General features: G+C 36.7%; 1 protein-coding gene across 1 annotated transcript in view; it reads right to left on the reverse strand.

Moving 5' to 3' along the window:
• Positions 1-3,796: 3,796 nt before the first annotated feature.
• The window catches only part of ARL6IP6 (ADP ribosylation factor like GTPase 6 interacting protein 6), a 59,092-nt gene continuing 43,832 nt past the window's right edge, over positions 3,797-19,056 (reverse strand). Inside the window, exon 4 of the mRNA XM_044669871.1 lies at positions 3,797-4,408. Within this exon, the coding sequence (XP_044525806.1) occupies positions 4,315-4,408 (94 nt within the window). The 3' untranslated portion in view covers positions 3,797-4,314. The remainder of the gene's footprint in view (positions 4,409-19,056) is intronic.

Consider the following 19,056-nt stretch of genomic DNA (forward strand, 5'->3'; position numbering starts at 1 on the left):
CAATTTTGATGGGTAGTTGATCCGTGGTTGCAGGCCCAGCTCTCTTGCCTTTCTGAATATTGTATTCCACGCCTTGCGGTCTTTTAGCGTTGAGGCTGCCAGATCCTGTGTGATCCTGATTGGTGCTCCTTGATATTTGAATTGTTTCTTTCTGGCTTATTGTAAGATTTTTTCTTTTGCTTGGAAACTCTTGAATTTTGCAATGATATTTCTTGGTGTTTTCCTTTCTTGATCGAATGTCGCAGGTGTTCTATGGATCCTTTCAATGTCTATGTTGCCCTCTTGTAGGACTTCAGGGCAATTTTGCTGAATTATTTCTATTAGTATGGAGTCCGGGTTTCTATTAATTTCTGTTTTTTCTGGAAGACCGATTATTCTCAAATTATCTCTTCTAGACCGGTTTTCTTGGTCTGTCACTCTCTCATTGAGATATTTCATGTTTCCTTCTATTTTTTCAGTCTTTTGGCTTTGTTTTATTTGTTCTTGTTGTCTTGAGAGATCATTAGTTTCTACTTCCTCAATTCTAGCCTTTAGGGATTGATTTTCGGCTATAATCTTTCTGTTTTCGGCCATAATCTTCTGGTTTTCGGCCATAATCTTCTGGTATTCCTTTTCAATCTGGTCATTTCTGGAGTTCAATTTGCTTATCAGTTCATTTGGTTTCTGAGCCTCACTTTCCAATTGCATGATTCTACCTTTTAAACAGTTATTTTCTTGCCAGATCTCTTCCATTTTCCTCAAAATCTCAGTTTTGAACTCTTCCATAGCTTGTGAGGAGTTTTCCTTATTTGAGGAGGGTCCAGATGCTTGTTTGTTCTCCTCCTCTGTTTGCTCGGTTGTCTGGATTTTCTCTGTGTAAAAGCTGTGGAGTGTTAAAGACTTCTTTTTCTTGTTGTTATTCTTTCTCTTCTGAACTCCCTGAGAATGAGTAGCCATCATTACCCCAGCAGCTTCTCAGATTTATCCTCGCGCTCAGTGTCTGTCCGCGATCTATTGGCTCCTGAGGTCTGAGTTCTGGTTTTTTCCAAGGTCAAGCCCCCTGGTAGACCCCCTTGCTTGATCCTCTGCCGGAGGTTTCTTTACAAGTCTCAGGGCGCTGCTTCCACAGTCGTATACCTGTCCACACTGGTTCCCCACTCAGGGTTTAGTTCCTGGCTGTGTCTGCCTCCACCCACGCCTCCGCAGTGCCTGCGCTCTGCTCAGCCTGCGCTGTGCACCCTGCGTCCTGCTGCCGCGCTCAGATTTCGCCTGCGTTTTTTGGCTTAATGGGGTCCTAAGTCTTGCTGCTCTCAGGAACAGGCCCCGGAGCTCCCAATGACTCGATGGGTGCCCCAAATTTGCTGTATTTCTTTTTAGCTGGCTTCGGAGCTACAGGTGTTGTGTGTGGAGGGGGTGGGGGTGGGGTGGTTACTCAGCCCGCGATTTCGTGAGGGCTGTTTCACCCTTTTATAGCATGGAGATGCCTCGATTCCACGTACCTTCCACGCTGTGCCCTGTTGTGCGGGTTCCTCCGTTCGTCTGGACTTGTTTTTATGTCCCCTTGAGGAGTTTTGTGTGTTTTGGTCAGGAGAGGTTAAGAGCTGCTTCTTATTATGCCGCCATCTTAACCCGGCTAGCTAGAGTATCTTAATTATTATCTTCTGGATTTCAGAATTTTTGAACATGGTGGTGGTGAATCTGTGGGTGATGGCAAGATCAAGGGAATTACCATCTTTGGGTACAACTGAGGTAGGGTGGAAGAGTAAATCATGAGAAGTAAGTAGGTTGAGGAACCGAGTGGGATTACTAGATCAAAAAACATGAATAGGTAATCAGTTTCTTTGCATAATTTCAAAATCTTTTCCTGGAGAGTTGGGCCACTTAAAGGGTTCATCAGTAGTGTCTCAGTGTGCCTTTCTTCCTATGTTAACTACTACATTACCAATTGACTGGGTATCAAGTGAAATAATGAATTTCTTTAATCTGTATTTCTCTTATTAGTGGTTTGGAGTATTGATATTTAGATTTTCAGAGAGCATATCGATAGGCTCAGAAAAAGGAAAAGGTGTTATTGGCACCTTAAAATTCTTCAGAGGTAATTAATTCAAGGGGAAAGAAAAATTCTCAAGAATAAAATTACATGGAAATATTTTTATGAGTTCAAATCTTCATAGACACAAAGAATTATCATAAAGAAATGGTATGAGTAAACTTAAAAAATGGATTGTGAAAATTTATTTTAATATCTTAAACATAAAGGAAAAGGCAGTTGAACAATGTTAAAACTCTATATGATGAATGTAAATAGCTTTAGTTCAATATGATTAAAGAGCAGATATTAAGAAATTACAAAGCCAGTCTCTTAAAGAAATTATTAAACATATAAAATCAGATGTAAGCAACCATAAATGAAACAAGAATAGAGGCTGAAGACAATCTTTCTGTTAAGACCTTGCTATAGCTCTAGATCATACATCATAATTATACTAGGGCAATTTTGTTCCTATCTAGGGGAAAAAGAATTATGCTTGTGTATGTGAATTGCTCCTACTGACAGGATGAAAGTAGAAAATACTTGAAGCACAAGAGTTATTATTTATAACAAACTTTTCCAGGATAAACCTCTGATAGTTTGAGAATCAGTAAATTTCTTTAAGCACTTTCTCCTTTTGATAATTGTTCATATATCTGCTTATATGGCTCTGCTCTGACTTAAGGCAACAAAGTGGCTCTAGATACCAGTCACAGAAGTCAGTTCTCAAAAGGAAGAAATTATGGAGAGAAAAAAATTCACAATTTTCCCACCAAAAATGAAAGTGAAAAGTAAATATAGCACAAAAACAAGCTTGGGAACGATTAGGAAGTTTAAGATGTAGGTTCTAGTCCTGGTCCTCTCATTTTTATTATTATTTATTATTCCTATTGACTCCCAGAGGAGCATAGGGCCTCAACCATCTCACGCCAACAGACTCTGTTCTGGGCAACTTCCACCAACTGGGCATATCTTTGCCAGGTCTGTTTTGGCCTTCCGACTTTTCTCCTCCCTGGTGGGTTCCATATTTTTTTTTTTCATAGCATCCTGACTGATGGGATACTGAATTGTTCTTTCCCAGAGTCTGGTATTGGAGATCTTTTCAGGCCATCTGATGTTCAAGATTTGACATAGGCCTGAATACTCAATCCTACTGATTTAAATAAACATTCTAGACACTATGAAAGCATTCCACATAATTTTGTTTACTTTTGAGCGTTCATTATAATTTTTTACTCTTACAAGACTCTAATAGAAAAACACACAAATTCCATGCTATTTGAAAGCTTATTCATAAAATTACTTCACATAGCAAAACACTTAACAAAAATTGGGGAAATATAACAAAAATTCTCTATTATTAGATACTTATGCAAGAAAATCAACCACACAAATTTTCCTAATCTAACTTCAATGTTAGAAAGAATAGCTTATTTCAACTTCCATATTCTAAATTAAGATGACTTTCTAATCTCAAAGCTTCCTTTTAAAATCAATTTTTATTATAAATAAAACAGGTTTTTAAAAAAATATTTTTAAAATCTGGAGTTTTAGTGTGTGTTTTTTTTCCTTAAAAGAAAAAATGTGCAATGAGAGTAGGGAACACTAGATATGAACTAATTAATGACATTCTAAAGTTATTAACTTGGCAATGACATCAAAAGAGCGAATTCGAAATAAAAATTTAAAAGAACACAAAAAGCATTATAAAAACATATACTGAAATAGAAAAATATCTATAAACATAATTCTTCAAAATCTAAAAATTTTGATTATGCAGGGAACCAATAATTTTTAAAGTATAAAATGTAAAAAAAGGAAGCATGTGTTTCCTTTTCTAATCTAATCCAATAACAGTAACTTAACAATATAAAAATGAGAATCATACTTCTACTACTTCAATAATTCTGATGTTCCTTAATGTAAGGGCAGTATACTTATACTGAAGGATACTATCAAATTTAGGCCCTCCATTCAAGTTTTAGGATTACTGTTTTAAAAAAACATAAACATACAAATATCAAAAAATGAGGTAAAACTCAAATTCATGTGAAAGCACCTGAAACTTAATAAAAGTTGAAGATTCTTCTTGTCTAGCACAGTGACCTACACACAATGACAGCACTCAAAAGGCTACAGTTTGTTGTTAATAATGATGACGATGAATTTGAAGCATTCAATGAATAGCAGATATCACTAGTCTTTTGAAATGGGCAGTTAGGTTCTTCTGTGTCATTAAAAAAACATGAATCAGATCTTCTACATCCCGTAGAAAATGATTTTGTCTCGGATCCAGTGTGGGTTCACATGAGGCACCATGCTACAGTGAGAGCAGCCACAATGCCATTCAAAATTGCCATGCTGTAGCCCATGTGGAAGGAATGACCTGTCAATCTCCTAAGGAAGAAACAACCCAAAATGTCAATTAGTGGAAAAAGACATTATAATTATTCATTTAACATTCTTAAAACCTGGGAATTAGTTCTCCAAACCTTTTCTAGAAGTTATAATATGGCTGTTAGTAAAATTGGTTACTTAAAAGAATTCGTAATTGAATATTAATCTTTTCATTTCTGTACCTTTAGTTCAAAACTAGCCTACATGGATGATAAAACCAGTTACTTCAATTTCTTGGCCAGTTAACTTGGAGCATTAACAATACTGCGGCTTTATTTCAACATTATGGTTTTATTTATTCTTGCTTCATGGCCAAAGAATTTCACCTAGACCAGATACGTTACTAATACATTACATTATTGTGTTGGATCTTGTTCATCCATTGGACCCTTGTTAAAATTGTGTTTCTCTGCCCTCTCTTTTTTTCTTACTTTGATCCAACTATAAGTACATATTTTATATAAAATATTTGGTATAGAATCAAGTTGGGTATCAGGAAGACTCTTCTTCCTAAATTCAAATCTGGTCTCAGTTTACTCACCTGTAAAATGAGCTGGAGAAGCAAACCAATCAAGTATCTTTGCCAAGAAAACCCCAAATGGGGTCACAGAAAATTATATACAATTGAAAATTACTCAACAACAACACTTAGGAAATAAGATTATGTTTTTGCTGACATTTACTTTCATCCTAATTTTTTGACATGATAATTAATACTCAGTAGGCACATCAGGTTTCTTAAACCCTCTCCTTTCTTTTTTTTTAAATAAACAAATACCTGAGGATTCTTTTATGACAACTTAATACTATTATCCACAAAGGTATATTTTTACATTTAATGGCAACTAAAGCAAACAAATATTAGCTTTGTTATATTTAGACTTGCTCTGAAATTTATTCTTCCCATTTGGCAGTATTTTTAACTTTTGTTTTTAGGCTACTCCTCTACCTCCAGTACAACAATATTGATATCCTTTTCCCCTTAAGACAGGAAGAGGAATAAAGAAAGTTGCAGGGCTGTGTTGATGAACCTATGGCACATGTGCCAGTGGGGGCTGCTCCCCTCCCACTCTTTAAGCATGCCAGAGGACATTTCTCAATGCTCCTCCGCCTTGCCCAGCAGCCAATGGAAGTGCTTCCTCCCTCCCCTGTCTGGGTAAGGGGACAGCTGACACGCGGCATGAGGGTGTAATTTGGGCACTTAGTCTCTAAAAGGTTCACCATAGGGGCATCTAGGTAGCTCAGTGGATTGAGAACCAGACCTAAAGATGGGAGGTCCTGGGTTCCAATCTGGCCTCAGAAACTTCCTACCTGTATGACCCTGGGGAAGTTACTTAACCCCCACTGCCTAGCTCTAGTTACTCTTCTGCCTTAGAACCAACACAGTATTGATTCTAAAACAGAAGGTAAGGGTTACGAAAAAAGAAAGAAAGAAAAGTAGGTTCTCTAGCACTGGTCTAGGGAGTTAAGAGTATGATTCTCAGGGGGAGGAGCTAAAATAACAGAGTAGCACGAAGAACTCCTCCATATAAAAATAGAAAACCCATCAGATCAAGTTTTGATTGGGAAATCTAAGAAAAAAAGTCACAGGCAGTAATTTTCCCAACCCATGTCTGCAATAGCAGATAGATTGAAGTCTACAAACTCTGGAGAAGGAGTCTAAACAGAAATGGTTGCATGGAGCATTCTAGAGCAAGAAGAAGTGAGAGACTCAACATGGGGGAGTGGAGGGTCAGGACTTACTGCAGGATGAAGAAATAGGTGCTAATTGGCAGCTCTGTAGCTTACTGCCCAGTTCTGAGTCTCAGATCCAGGACAGACTGAGGAGGGCATCTTTGCCCTGGAGTAGCATTCTAGGCTGAGGGAGTCATGTGGGAACCTAGATTGTGTAGCCACAGCAAGTTCAAAAGTAAGTAGCAGCTTTTGGCCTTGACCATGGGAGCTGAGGAGGGTTTCAGTTTTTAGCTTTTAGCCCAATTTGAAGTCTGCAGACAAATAACTAACATAGGAATCATGAACCAAAACAAACCAGCTAAGCTTTCACACTCTCTGATAGATGCAGAATCCAGTAGCAGCCCCCTCTTGCACAGACACAAACCCTGGGCAGCAACCTACAAAGCTCATTCCAGGGAGACAGCTACTAGACTTTGTCCTGGATGAGATCACTCTGAGAACACTGAAAGTCTGAAGATCTACAACTTGTCCCTGAGATGCTGAAATAGCACACAACCTGTTATAAAAATAATAAGGTAATCTGAGTGGGTCTTGCAGGCAAGTTGGGTGTGAGGAAGGATAAAGGGGATATAGGTGATTATAAGGTGATTGGAGGAGGAATGAAGGTAAGGGAAGGTATAAAGGAGATAAGGGAAATGGGGTATGTAGGAGAGGGCAGCTCAAACAGGATTATTCACAGAGGCTAGAGACAGAGGATATTGGGGAAATAGGCTGGACCCTTCAAGCAGAGAAGGTATCCCTATGATATAAAGGAGTTTGGGCCAGTCAGAAATGTTTAGGTTTGGGTAGAGAATTTTATGGTTAGTTTCTAAAGTCTCTTGAGGGAGGAGTCGAGAGGGCCCCTCCCTGCCAGTTAAACTGATGGCTGCAGGAAGTCTCGGGTAGGTACTTCCTCCCAAGATGGATGCCCGTAGTTCTCCTCAAGAAATAAAAGAAAATAATTTGGGGGCAGCTGGGTGGCTCAGTGGATTGAGAGCCAAGCCTAGAGACAGGAGGTCCTAGGTTCAAATCTGGCCTCAGACACTTCCCAGCTGTGTGACCCTGGGCAAGTCACTTGACCCCCATTGCCTACCCTTACCAATCTTCCACCTATAAGTCAATACACAGAAGTAAAGGGTTTAAAATTAAAAAAAAAAAAAAAAAAAGAAAATAATTTCTTCTCTCTTAGCCCTTGTCTTAACTTCGATACAATGATTCACCAGAGGCTTTGAGTAGGTAACAAAGGGACTTATTAATCTCAGGTTAATCAGAGGGAAAGAGGTTCAGGGTTTCTGACTGCTGCTAGGGAGAGGGGTGATGGTGGGGGATGGGTTGCAGGAGAGGTTTAGACTGAGAGAGTCCGGCTCTCCCAGTCAGGAGATTTGACTGCCTTTTAAGTAAAGTCCTTATTTAAATCACTAAAACTAGGGGTAACTTATTTGAGGATACTCTACTTGTCTATAGAAACTAAACCCACAATGTCCAATAACCAAGCCCTCCCTTCTGCCCAGGGCCCAAAGGAAATTCAGGAGAAGGGGAGGAATGTAGATGGAGAGATCAGGGAGAGGTCCAGAGAAATGAGATAGGTCTAAATTTCCCCAAGACAAAATAAGCACAGGCTAAGGCCGAAGCAATTAGGTCAAATCCAAGCTGAAAGGCCAAAGACAGCAGGCTAAGCCAAAGCAAAAGCCTCCAGCCACAGGGAAAGCCAGAAGGCAAAAAGCCTTGTCAGTTGGAACTTCACTTGTATTTATAGCTTCAAGTTACAACTGACTTTCTGAAAATTCTAAGACATCTAACTGACTTTTTGTGACCGTTAGAAATTACAGAATCAAAAAGTTTCTGTTAGCCACCTTGCATTATAGACCTCAAAAAAGCAGCAATAGACTCAGCATAGACCCTCTTTCCATAAATGTGGCAGAGTTCAGGCCTAATATCAAGTCTGAAGCCAGAGAGTTGATGGGATGAATGTTGATGGGATAAATGGCAAAAGAAGAAAAAGAACCCTACCATAATAATCTGTTATGGTGGTAAGGAAGTTCAAGACACAAAAGCAGAAGAAAAACATGACTCCAAGACACCTACATGTAAATCCTCAAAGAAAAACAGCATTTGAGCATAAGTTTGGCTAGAATTCTTAGAACAAGTGTTTAAAAAATGTTTGAATTTTTTTGGTAACTGAGATGAGAACACTAAAGGAGAAAATGAAAATGAAATAAAAGCTACAAAAAAGAAAAAAATTATAAAAGAATTAAGTCTGGCACAAGAGGTAGAAAACCTTGCTCGAGCAACAAACTTCCTAAAACTAAGAATGGATCAAATAGATAGAAGCCAACAACTCCATGAGATAAGAAGAAATACTAAATAGTGCTGAAAGACTGAAAAGACAGAAGACTATTCTAGGGGACTCATAGCAAAAACTCACTTGGATAAAAGATTAGAAAGATGTTATTTTAGAATCAATGGACTATTTAAAAGTAATGACCCAAAATAGAGCTGAAACAACGTATTTCAAGAAATCATGAAAGAAAACTGCCAGATCTTAGAACCAGGGGAGAAAGTGGAAAGAGAAAGAATTTACCAATTAATTCCTGATAGAAATTCCTAATTTAAAACTCCCAGGCATATAATGGTTCCCCCATCCAGGAGTTTTAGTTTAGAACTAAAACTATTTCAAGCAGTCAGAAAGAATTCAAGTCCTGAGAGAGCATAGTCAGGACCACACATTTGTCAGCCATCATCACAAAGAAGCAAAATGGAATATGATATCATAGAAGGCAAAGATATGGGATAACAGGCAAGAGTAATGTAAGCAACAAAACTCAATATACTCCCATGGAGGAAAAAATGGATCATTAATGAAATAAAAGATTTCTAAGCATTCCTAATGAAAAGATCAGAGAGGCATAAAACATTCAGGTACAGACAAAATATCAAGAGAAACATAAAAAAGACTATAATGAACAAACAATCATGAACGACTACATAAGGATAAACTTTATATTTTAATATTGGAAGGTGATATATCTTAAGAAGTCATCAAAGTAGTCTAATTAGACAGGTGGCTTAAGATGGGTTGTTAGAGTTCGATCATAAAAGAAGAATGGAGAGGAAGGGGAAGAGTAATACATTTGAGGAAACGGGATATGAAGCTTGGGAAGAATTTTCTAGTATAGATTTCCAGGGGTGGAGCAAAGATGGCAGAGTAATGCCATCATGAGAATCCTCTCCAACCAAGATTAAAATATCGCCACAAAATGAATACATGAGTGAAAGAATCAATAAGGAGATAAAGTGAAACAACTTTCAAGAAAAGAAAAACCCAAAAGGTAAGCAAAGAACATCTGGGGCACTAGGGTGAGAGGAGAACAGAGCCAACAAGAAGCTGTAGCAAGGCAGGAAGAGCAAGCCAAGAATAAGCCAACGTCCCACCCACCCCCATCCCACATCCATTGTCTGATATTCAGGAACCTATGTTCAAGCCAACGTCCATAACCTGAGATCCTGCCTAAGCAAAGTGCTATAAGCCAACCCAAATCCCTTGAAGTTTCAAACCTATGGAGAAGTCAGGAGTACCTGCCCAGGCAATTCTAGTCTGGGATGGGACAAAGATGTAATTCACACTTTGAGGTGGTTGATAGTACTAAGTACTGATCTTTTTGCCTAAAGCTCAGGGCGGAAGCTCCAAGACGGACAATCAAGTGTGTGCCTGATTGGATCAAGTACACAGCCCCTGATCTGATCAAGATCAGAGTGAGATCAAAAGCTTACACTTAAGCCTGAGGCAAGTTTTTAAGCTATCAGTTTCTCAAGGGCCAACTGAATCAGCAGGGGTAGGGGGCTCTCAGAGTTCACAGCCCTCAGATCATATCATCTCCTCAAAGTGTACCTATAATTAGATAGGAAAAATGAGCAAACAATAAAAAAAGCAACTATAGAGACAGAGAACAAGACACAGACACAGAAGGGAATGGTGAAAGCAAAGGAAACACATACAAAGTCCAAAAGAAAAATATGGATTGGACACAGATTCTGGAAGAACTCAAAAAGACTTCAAAAACTAATTAAGAGAGGCAGAAGAAAAGTTGGAAAGAGAAATGAAAGTGAAGCAAGAAGAAATGGGCCAACTGAAAAAGGAGAACCAAAAACTGACAGACGAAAATCAGGCTTTAAAAATCAGAATTGACCATTTAGAAACTGATTTCATTAGAAATCAAGAAGCAATAAAGCAGAATCAAGGAATAAAAAAAACCAGAGGAAAACAGGAAATATCTCATTAAAAAAATGACCTAGAAAATAGATCTAAGAGAGATAATTTGAGAATTATTGGACTATCTGAAAGCCATGATTAAGAAAAAACCTTGGACATCATATTATAAGAAATTATCAAAGATAACTGACTAGAGAGCCTCAAACAAGAAAATAAAATTGAAATTGATAGAATTTATAGATCGTTTCCAAAAAGAAATCCTAAAATGACAACTTCCAAGAATATAATTGCTAAATTCAAGAGCCACCAAGCCAAGGAAAAAATACTTCAAACAGTCAGAAAGAAACCATTCAAATACCACGGAGCTACAATCAGGATCACACAGGACCTAGCAGCTTGTACATTAAAGGACTGAAAGGCATGGAATATGATATTCAGAAAGGCAAAAGATTTGGGTTTACAACTTCAGAGTCACCTATCCAGCAAAACTGAGTTTATTTTTCAGGGGAAATAATGGACATTCAATAAGATAGAAGATTTCTAAGCATTCCTGAGGAATAAGCCAGACTTCACAAAAAATGTGAAGTTCAAAACATGAGACACAAGAGAAGTCCAAAAAGGTGAAAAAGAAAGAGAAAAGTTAAGGGACTCATTAAGGTAAAAATGTTTATATTTCTACATGAAAAGAGGATTTCTGTAATTCTCAAAAATTACTCTTAGTAGTAAAGATAGAAGGAATTTACTCAGAAAGAGGGTAGAGAAGTAAGCTGATTATGATGATATATGATGATATGATGTGTATGTAAATGTGACGATATGAAACAATATGTATATATGATATGATATGTATGCATATGAATATGTAAAAAAAATCAATCAAGGGATGAAAGAGAAGGTTGCACTGAGAGAAAAGGGAAGGGAGAGATAGAATGGGGTAATTTATATGTCATAAAGAAGCATGAAAAATCTTTATAGAGAGAGGAGGATATGGGTGGTGACAGGTAATGCTTAAACTTTACTCTCACCTTAACTGGCTCAGAGAAGGAAAAACAAGTATACTCAATGGAGTATAGAATTCTATCTTACCCAACTCACTGGGGTCAAGAATTTGATCTTACCCTACAGAGAAGTAGAAGGGAAATAAAAGGAGGGAAGAGGGAGATAATTGGAGGGAGAGGGAAGTGGGGGAGGGGGTAAAAAGCAAAACAATGGTGAGGAGGATCAGAGAGAAAGGGAATAGAGCAGGATCAAAAGAGGATAATAGGTTGAAGGGCAATACACTGAACGTGAATGAGATGAACTCATCCATTAAAAGGAAGTAGATAGCAGAGTGGATTAAAAACCAGAATCCTACTATATGTTATTTACAAGAAACACATTTAAGGCAGGGTGACACACAAAGATTCAAGGTAAAAGGTGGAAGTAGAACTTATTATGTATCATTTAAAGTAAAAAAAGCAGGAGTAGCAATCATGATATCAGACAAAGCCAAAGTAGAAATTGATCTGATTAAAAGAGATAAGGAAGGAAATTAAATTTTGCTAAAGGCTACTATAAACAATGAAGTAATATCATTACTAAACATTTATATACCAAATGGTATAGCATCTAGATTCTAAAGGAAAAATTAAAGGAAGTCAAGGAATAAATAGATAGTAAGACCATACTAGTGGGGGATCTCAACCTTCCCCTTTCAGAACTAGATAAATTGAACCAAAAAATAAGAATGAAATAAGGGAAGTGAATGAAATGCTAGAAAAATTAGAATTAACAGATATCTGGAAAAAAACTGAAGAGTAATAAAAAAGGAATATACCTTCTTCTCAGCAGTATATACACAAAGATCCACCATGTACATAGGGCACAGAAATATTGCAAACAAATGCAGAAAAGCAGAAATAATAAATGCAACTTTTCCAGATCATAATGCAATAAAAATCATAATTAACAAAGGTCCATGGAAAGGCAAATTCAAAAAGCAATGACAGAAACAATTACAGACTTCATTAAAGAGAATGACAATGAAGAGACAACATATCAAATCCTATGAGACATAGCCAAAGCAGTACTCAGAGGAAATTTTATATCTCTGAGTGTCTATAGCAACAAAATAGAGAGGCAAGAGATCAATGAATTGGGCTTGCAACTTAAAAAATTAGAAAAAGAACAAATAAATCTTCAGATAAAAACTAAATTGGAAATCCTAAAAATTAAAGGAGAAATTAATAAAATTGAAAGTAAAAGAATTATTGAACTAATAAATATGATTAGGAGCCAGTACTTTGAAAAAACAAATAAAATAAAGTACTAGTTGATCTAAAAAAAAAAAAGGAAGAGAATCAAATTAACAGTATCAAAGAGGAAAAGGGTAATATCACCTCTAATGAAGAGGAATTTAAATTAATGATTAAGAACTATTTTGCCCAATTATGTGGCAATAAATATGACAATCTAGGTGAAATGGGTGAATATTTACAAAAATTATTGCCTAGAATAACAAAAGAGGAAATAGAATACTTAAATAATTCCATCTCAGAAAAAGAAATTGAACAAGTCATCAAGGAACTTCCTAAGAAAAAATCTCCAGGGCCAGATGGATTCATAAGTGAATTCTATCAAACATTTAAAGAACAACTAATCCCAATACTATACAAATAATCAGACAAAATAAGCAAAGAAGGAGTCTTATCAAATTCTTTTCATGACACAAATATGATATTCATTCCAAAGCCAGGCAGACCAAAAACAGAGAACAAAAACTAAAGACCAATCTCTTTAATGAACATAGATGCAAAAATCTTAAATAAAATACTAGCAAAAAGACTACAGCAAATTATCACAAGGATTATTCACTATGACCAGGTTGGATTTATACCAGGAATACAAGGATGGTTTATTATTAGGAAAACCATCCACATAATTGACCATATCAATAATCAAACCAACAGAAATCACATGTTATCTCAACAGATGCAGAAAAAGCCTTTGACCAAATACAACCCCCATTCCTATTGAAAACACTAAAAAGTATAGGAATAGAAGGACTTTTCCTAAAAATAATAAACAGTATATATTTAAAACCATTAGCAAGTATCATCTGCAATGAGGACAAATTAGAAGCCTTCTCAGTAAGATCAGGAGTGAAGGAAGAATGCCCATTATCACCTCTCTTATTTAATATTGTGCTAGAAATGCTACCAATAGCAATTAGAGAAGAAAAAGAAATTGAAGGGATTAAAGTAAGCAATGAGGAAACTAAATTATCACTTTTTGCAGATGATGTGATGTTATACTTAAAGAATACTAGCAAATCAACTAAAAGCTAGTGGAAATAATTAACAACTTTAGCAAAGTTTCAGGGTACAAGATAAAACCCACACAAATCATCAGCATTTCTGTATATTTCCAACAAAACTCAGCAGCAGAGAAACTCCATTTAAAATCACTCACACTTTTCACACAATTAAAACTAGACCTAAATAATTGGAAATACATTAATTGCTCATGGATAGAACGAGCTAACATAATAAGAATGACAATACTACCCAAATTAATCTACTTATTCAGTGCCATACCTATCAAATTACCAAAAAACTTTTTTATAGAATTAGAAAAAATCATAACAAAATTCATATGGAAGAACAAAAGATCAAGAATATTAAGGGAAATAATGAAAAAAAAAGAGAATTGTACTATAAAGCAGAGGTCATCAAAACAATATGGTATTGGCTAAGAGACAGAAGGGTAGATGAATGGAATAGACCAGGGGTAAATGACCTCAGCAAGCTAGTGTTCGATAACCCAAAGATCACAGCTTTTGGGACAAGAACTCATGATTTGACAAAAACTGCTGAGAAAATTGGAAAACAATATGGGAAAAATTAAGTTTAGATCAACATTTCACACCCTATACCAAGATAAATTCAAAATGATTAAATTGCTTAGACAGAAAACATTGGAAAATGTAAAATAAATGACTTTGATAATGTCAAATTAAAAAGGGTTTGTACAAACAAAATGAATGCAACCAAAATTAGAAGGAAAGCAACAAACTGGGAAAACATTTTTATGAGAAAACTCTTTGACAAAGGTTTAATTTCCCAAATATATAAGGAACTAAGTAAAATTACTAAAAACCAAGCCATTCCCCAATTGACAAATGGTCAAGGATATGAATAGGCAGTTTTCATATGAAGAAATCAAAACTATCAATAAACACAAGAAAAACTGTTCTAAATCCCTCCTGATTAGAGAAATGCAAATAAAAGCAACTCTGAGGTACCACCTCAAACCTATCAGACTGGCTAATGTGTCAGCAAAGGAAAGTGATAAATGTTGGAGGGGATGTGGCAAAATCAGGACACTAATACACTGCTGGTGGAGTTGTGAATTGGTCCAACAATTCTGGGTGGCAATTTGGAACTATACACAAAGGGCTTTAAAAGAATGCCTGCCCTTTGACCTAGCCATACCACTCCTGGGTTTGTACCCTGAAGAGATAATAAGGAAAAATACTTGTACAAAAATATTTATAACTGCATTCTTTGTGGTGGAAAAAAATTGGAAAACAAGGGGGTATCCATCAATTGGGGAATGGCTGAAAAAATTGTGGTACCTGTTGGTGATGGAATACTATTTTGCTGAAAGGAATAATGAACTGGAAGAATTCCATGTGAACTGGAAAGACCTCCAAGAATTGATGCAGAGCAAAAGGAGCAGAACCAAGAGAACATTATACACAGAGACTGATACATTACAGCACAATCGAATGTAACAGACTTTTCTACTAATAGCAATGCAATGATCCAGGATAATCCAGAGGAATTTATGAGAGAGAATGCTATTCATATTGTAATGGGAAGATTAAGCAGTAGCACCCAGGCTATAAGGCTGTGTCTAAAGATCTGAGGGGGGGTTCCATAATGGAATGAAGCTGGGATTTTGAAAAAAGGAGTGGGAGTTTGACCCAAAGAGCTGTCAGTGTGGGATACCAGTGAGGAGATTCTACAAGGAAACATTGTGACCTACGTTGAGGATAGGACTGGGTTATCTGTTTATGGACAACAGGTCAATCTACCTTACTCCCTGGAGTCTGGTTTGGATTAACTGGCTGCTTTTGAACGTGTTCCTGTTACATCTGTGACCAGCTTGGAGCATCTCTGAACTTATACTGTGAAAAACCCTCTTCAGCTCTCTTAGTCTAGATAGTGAATAGCTCAGTTAGTTAAAACTTTAGTCTAGTTAACTTTTTAGGTTAGTCTGTTAGCATAGAAACACCCCTCTCCCTACTCCCTACTTAAAATTAAACACAATTTTGTTAGCACTTCCTGTCTCCTCTTAGATATAAGAACCCACTACATTGGTTTTTCCCTGGTTGGCAGTTTGTCAGTTACAAGTCAACTGACATTCCTGAAACTCACATCCCCATTTGGTTTACCTGTGTTCCCCTCTCTGTCCTTCCCTTGTGAGAAGTGTGTCCTCGGTTTATTATTTATTCCCCATTCCCAGTATCACCTTTTTCAACATCTAGAGAAAGAACTGTGGGAGTAGAAACACAAAAGAAAAATACATGATCAATCACATGGTTTGATGGGGATATGATTAGGGTTTTAATGTTAAAAGATCACTCTATTACAAATATGAATAACATGGAAGTAGGGGTTGAACAATGATACATGTATAACTCAATGGAACTGCTTATCAGCTCTGGGAGGGGGGGAGGAAAGAAGGAGGAAGGGATCATGAATTATGTAACCATGGAAAAATATTCTAAATTTAAAAAATAAAAAAAAGAATTATCTAATATAATAAAATAGAAGCCTACACAAACAAGGAGAAAGTGAATTAGGGGAATGTGTAACTCTTAAAACTCACTCTCATCTGAACTGGTGAAAGGAAGGAAAAATATACATACAGCTGAGTACAGAAATAAATTTCACTCACTAGGGAAATAGGAGGGAAAGGAGAGAAGAGACAGGGGGAAATAAGAGGGAGAATAAACTAAAGGAGGCATTAGTTCAAAGCAAAATAAACTTTAACAATGTGCCCATAAATTGGGGAATAGCTGAACATGTTACAGTGACATAACGTGTGCATACACATAATTTATATATAATAGTGGTGTTTGTGATAGAACACTAGAGCTCTGTGTCTAGAGTCAGGAAGACCTGTGTTCAAATCCAGCCTCAGATACTTACTAGCTATTATGTCCCTAGGTAAGTCACTTAACCTCTATCTTAGTTTCCTCATCTGTAAAATGGAGATAATAGCAAAATAACTGTGAGGATCAAATGAGATATTTTTAAAGTGCTTATTAGCATAGTGCTATATAAATCTCAAGACATTATTATTCCAGCTAAACCAGGAAAGACTTTTATGAATTGATGCATAGCAAAGTAAGTGGAACTGGGAGAACAATCATACAATAGTATTTAAAGGAAAACAACTTTGAAAGATTTCAGGAGCTTGCAATGACCAACCAAGATTTCAGAGTATTATACTGAAATCTGCTGTCTACCTGATGGAGAGATGATGTACTTAAGAGTATAGATTGAGACTTTTTAAAGAAATGATCAATGCAGAAAATTGTTTTGCTTGATTATATATTTGTAATAGAGGTCTAGTTTTTTTTCTTTCTCAATGACAGAAGGGAGAAGGGAGAGGAAATACAGCTGATTTTTGTTAAATGAATAAAACAAATTTTAATTAAAAAAAAAAGAATAAGACTTATAGTACCATAGTTCATAGAAAGCAGAACAGATTCCTGTTGGTTATAGGGGCCATCAGACTACTTTAACTAAGAGTCAAGACCTGGGTTAGGTACACTATTGGACAACAAATGAGTAGAAATAGAAGAACTAAAGCATGGTTGGAGAATCTTCCCTTCCAGTTTTTTTTTTTAAACTCTAGCCTTCTGTCTTAGGATTGATAATGCAATAAATGAAAATAAAAATTTTAAAAGTAATATTAATAAAAATATTATGGTCGCCATTATAAAATCAACTCTCAAGTCAGGAGCCCATTAGTAGCTCTTAACAAAAATGGAGATATATGAAAAAGGGAAATGAAGGAAGGGGACAGAAATCTCACCTATCTAGAGAAATCCCAAGTCCTTCTCTTTGCTTATTCTGAATTTACACTTGTGAAAAGGGAATTCTGTATTCTCTTTGCCTAGAGGAAGTTAAAACTTAGGTTAACAATAACTTAAGTACCTCTATCTAGTACCTCACTAGATTTGAGGACAGGATTAACTCTTCTTTGTCTACCTTTTGATTGAATCAACAGAAGCTTGAACTAGGTGGAGGAGCTGGCAAACCACTTAGTGAATTCAGGTAAGAAGCCAGTAAGATACTCAGAAAGCTCCATCTTTTTTTCTAACTCAAACAGCCAGAAAACTTTTGAATTCTTTTAAGAGTTCACACACTGAGAAATGTGTGAATCCAAGGAGGAGAGTCAACACTTTTAGAGGTGAGAAGTCAATCTCACAGACACTGCCCCTAGGCAGTGCTGGACAATTTGGAAACTGTGCTTGGCCCCTGTGAAAAGGGGCAGAGATAGGAAACCACCATAAAAGCCACAAAATCCTTTGGCTGGAGAAGTCTCATGAACTTGAATCCCATGGAGAGTATCTCCTGGAGACAGTCTTCAAGGGAACTTCGCTAGAGACTGCAGTGTGAATCAGATGAATCGTGGCTTCAACTTAGATTCTGACTCCTGGACTACTTCTTTGGGTCAGTGAAAAGGGCTGACTACTTTCCTAAGAGACTAGCTTCCATCTTGGAGGAGGCCTCATAGTTACTCACTACTGGCCCTCCTGGTAGAGGACTAGTATAGGTATTTTCTCTAATCTCTCTCACATTTCTCTACTTTATTGTTTCCTCTCTAAATTTAACCCTCCAGCATAGAGAGAGCCCTGCCCCCCACCTTTTATCCTCATTACCCCATGTCCTGCTCTGTAGGCATGCAAAATATGGGGTGCGTGATAAGACAAACTTAGGAAATGACTTCTAGCATCACAATAATAAGTATGGGCTCCAAGGCAGAACAGTGGTAAGGGCAAGGTTCCTGGAGTTCAGTGACTTGCCCAGGGTTACATAGCTAGGAAGTATCTAAAGTCACATTCAAACCCAGGACCTCCTATCTCTAGGTCTAGCTCTCTATTCACTAAGCTACCTAGCTGCCCTCCTTTCCTGTTTTAAAATCTCTATGATTACTATTATATTTTTCTCCTGCAAAGCCTTGGGGTTAGGTGATGTGCTTGGGTCCGGAGTAATGCCAAATGTTTTCAATGAGCTATATATAGTATTATGATCCTGGTTCATCAGATTCTGTTGCGAAGAGAAAAGAAAAAGTGCTTAAAGAATAGTTATTCTCCATTCTTTGAAATCTAGAGAAGTTGCTCCAGACAAACATAACAGAAACAAGAACTGTTGTTCTATTTGTTGACCTACCAAGGCCTTTCTCACTAATCTAGGCCCATTTTTAGATGTTTCTGCAATGTGAATACGTTCTATCTTGCATGACTAGATTACACATTACTCAATAAAATAGTTCCATTAATATTCTTGCTCTTTTAAAAGTGGTAACTTCTCAAGTCTTCATGGAACAATGAACACAAACCTATTTTAATCTAATCATAAAGTTGAAATATCAGTACTGTCATCTACTGTAGCAAGGACATAGTGATGGCTCAGATAAATTTATATTAGCAGTCACAAAATGAAGT

This window comes from Gracilinanus agilis, chromosome 3, assembly GCF_016433145.1.
Source record: "Gracilinanus agilis isolate LMUSP501 chromosome 3, AgileGrace, whole genome shotgun sequence".
In the NCBI taxonomy this organism is placed as follows: domain Eukaryota; kingdom Metazoa; phylum Chordata; class Mammalia; order Didelphimorphia; family Didelphidae; genus Gracilinanus; species Gracilinanus agilis.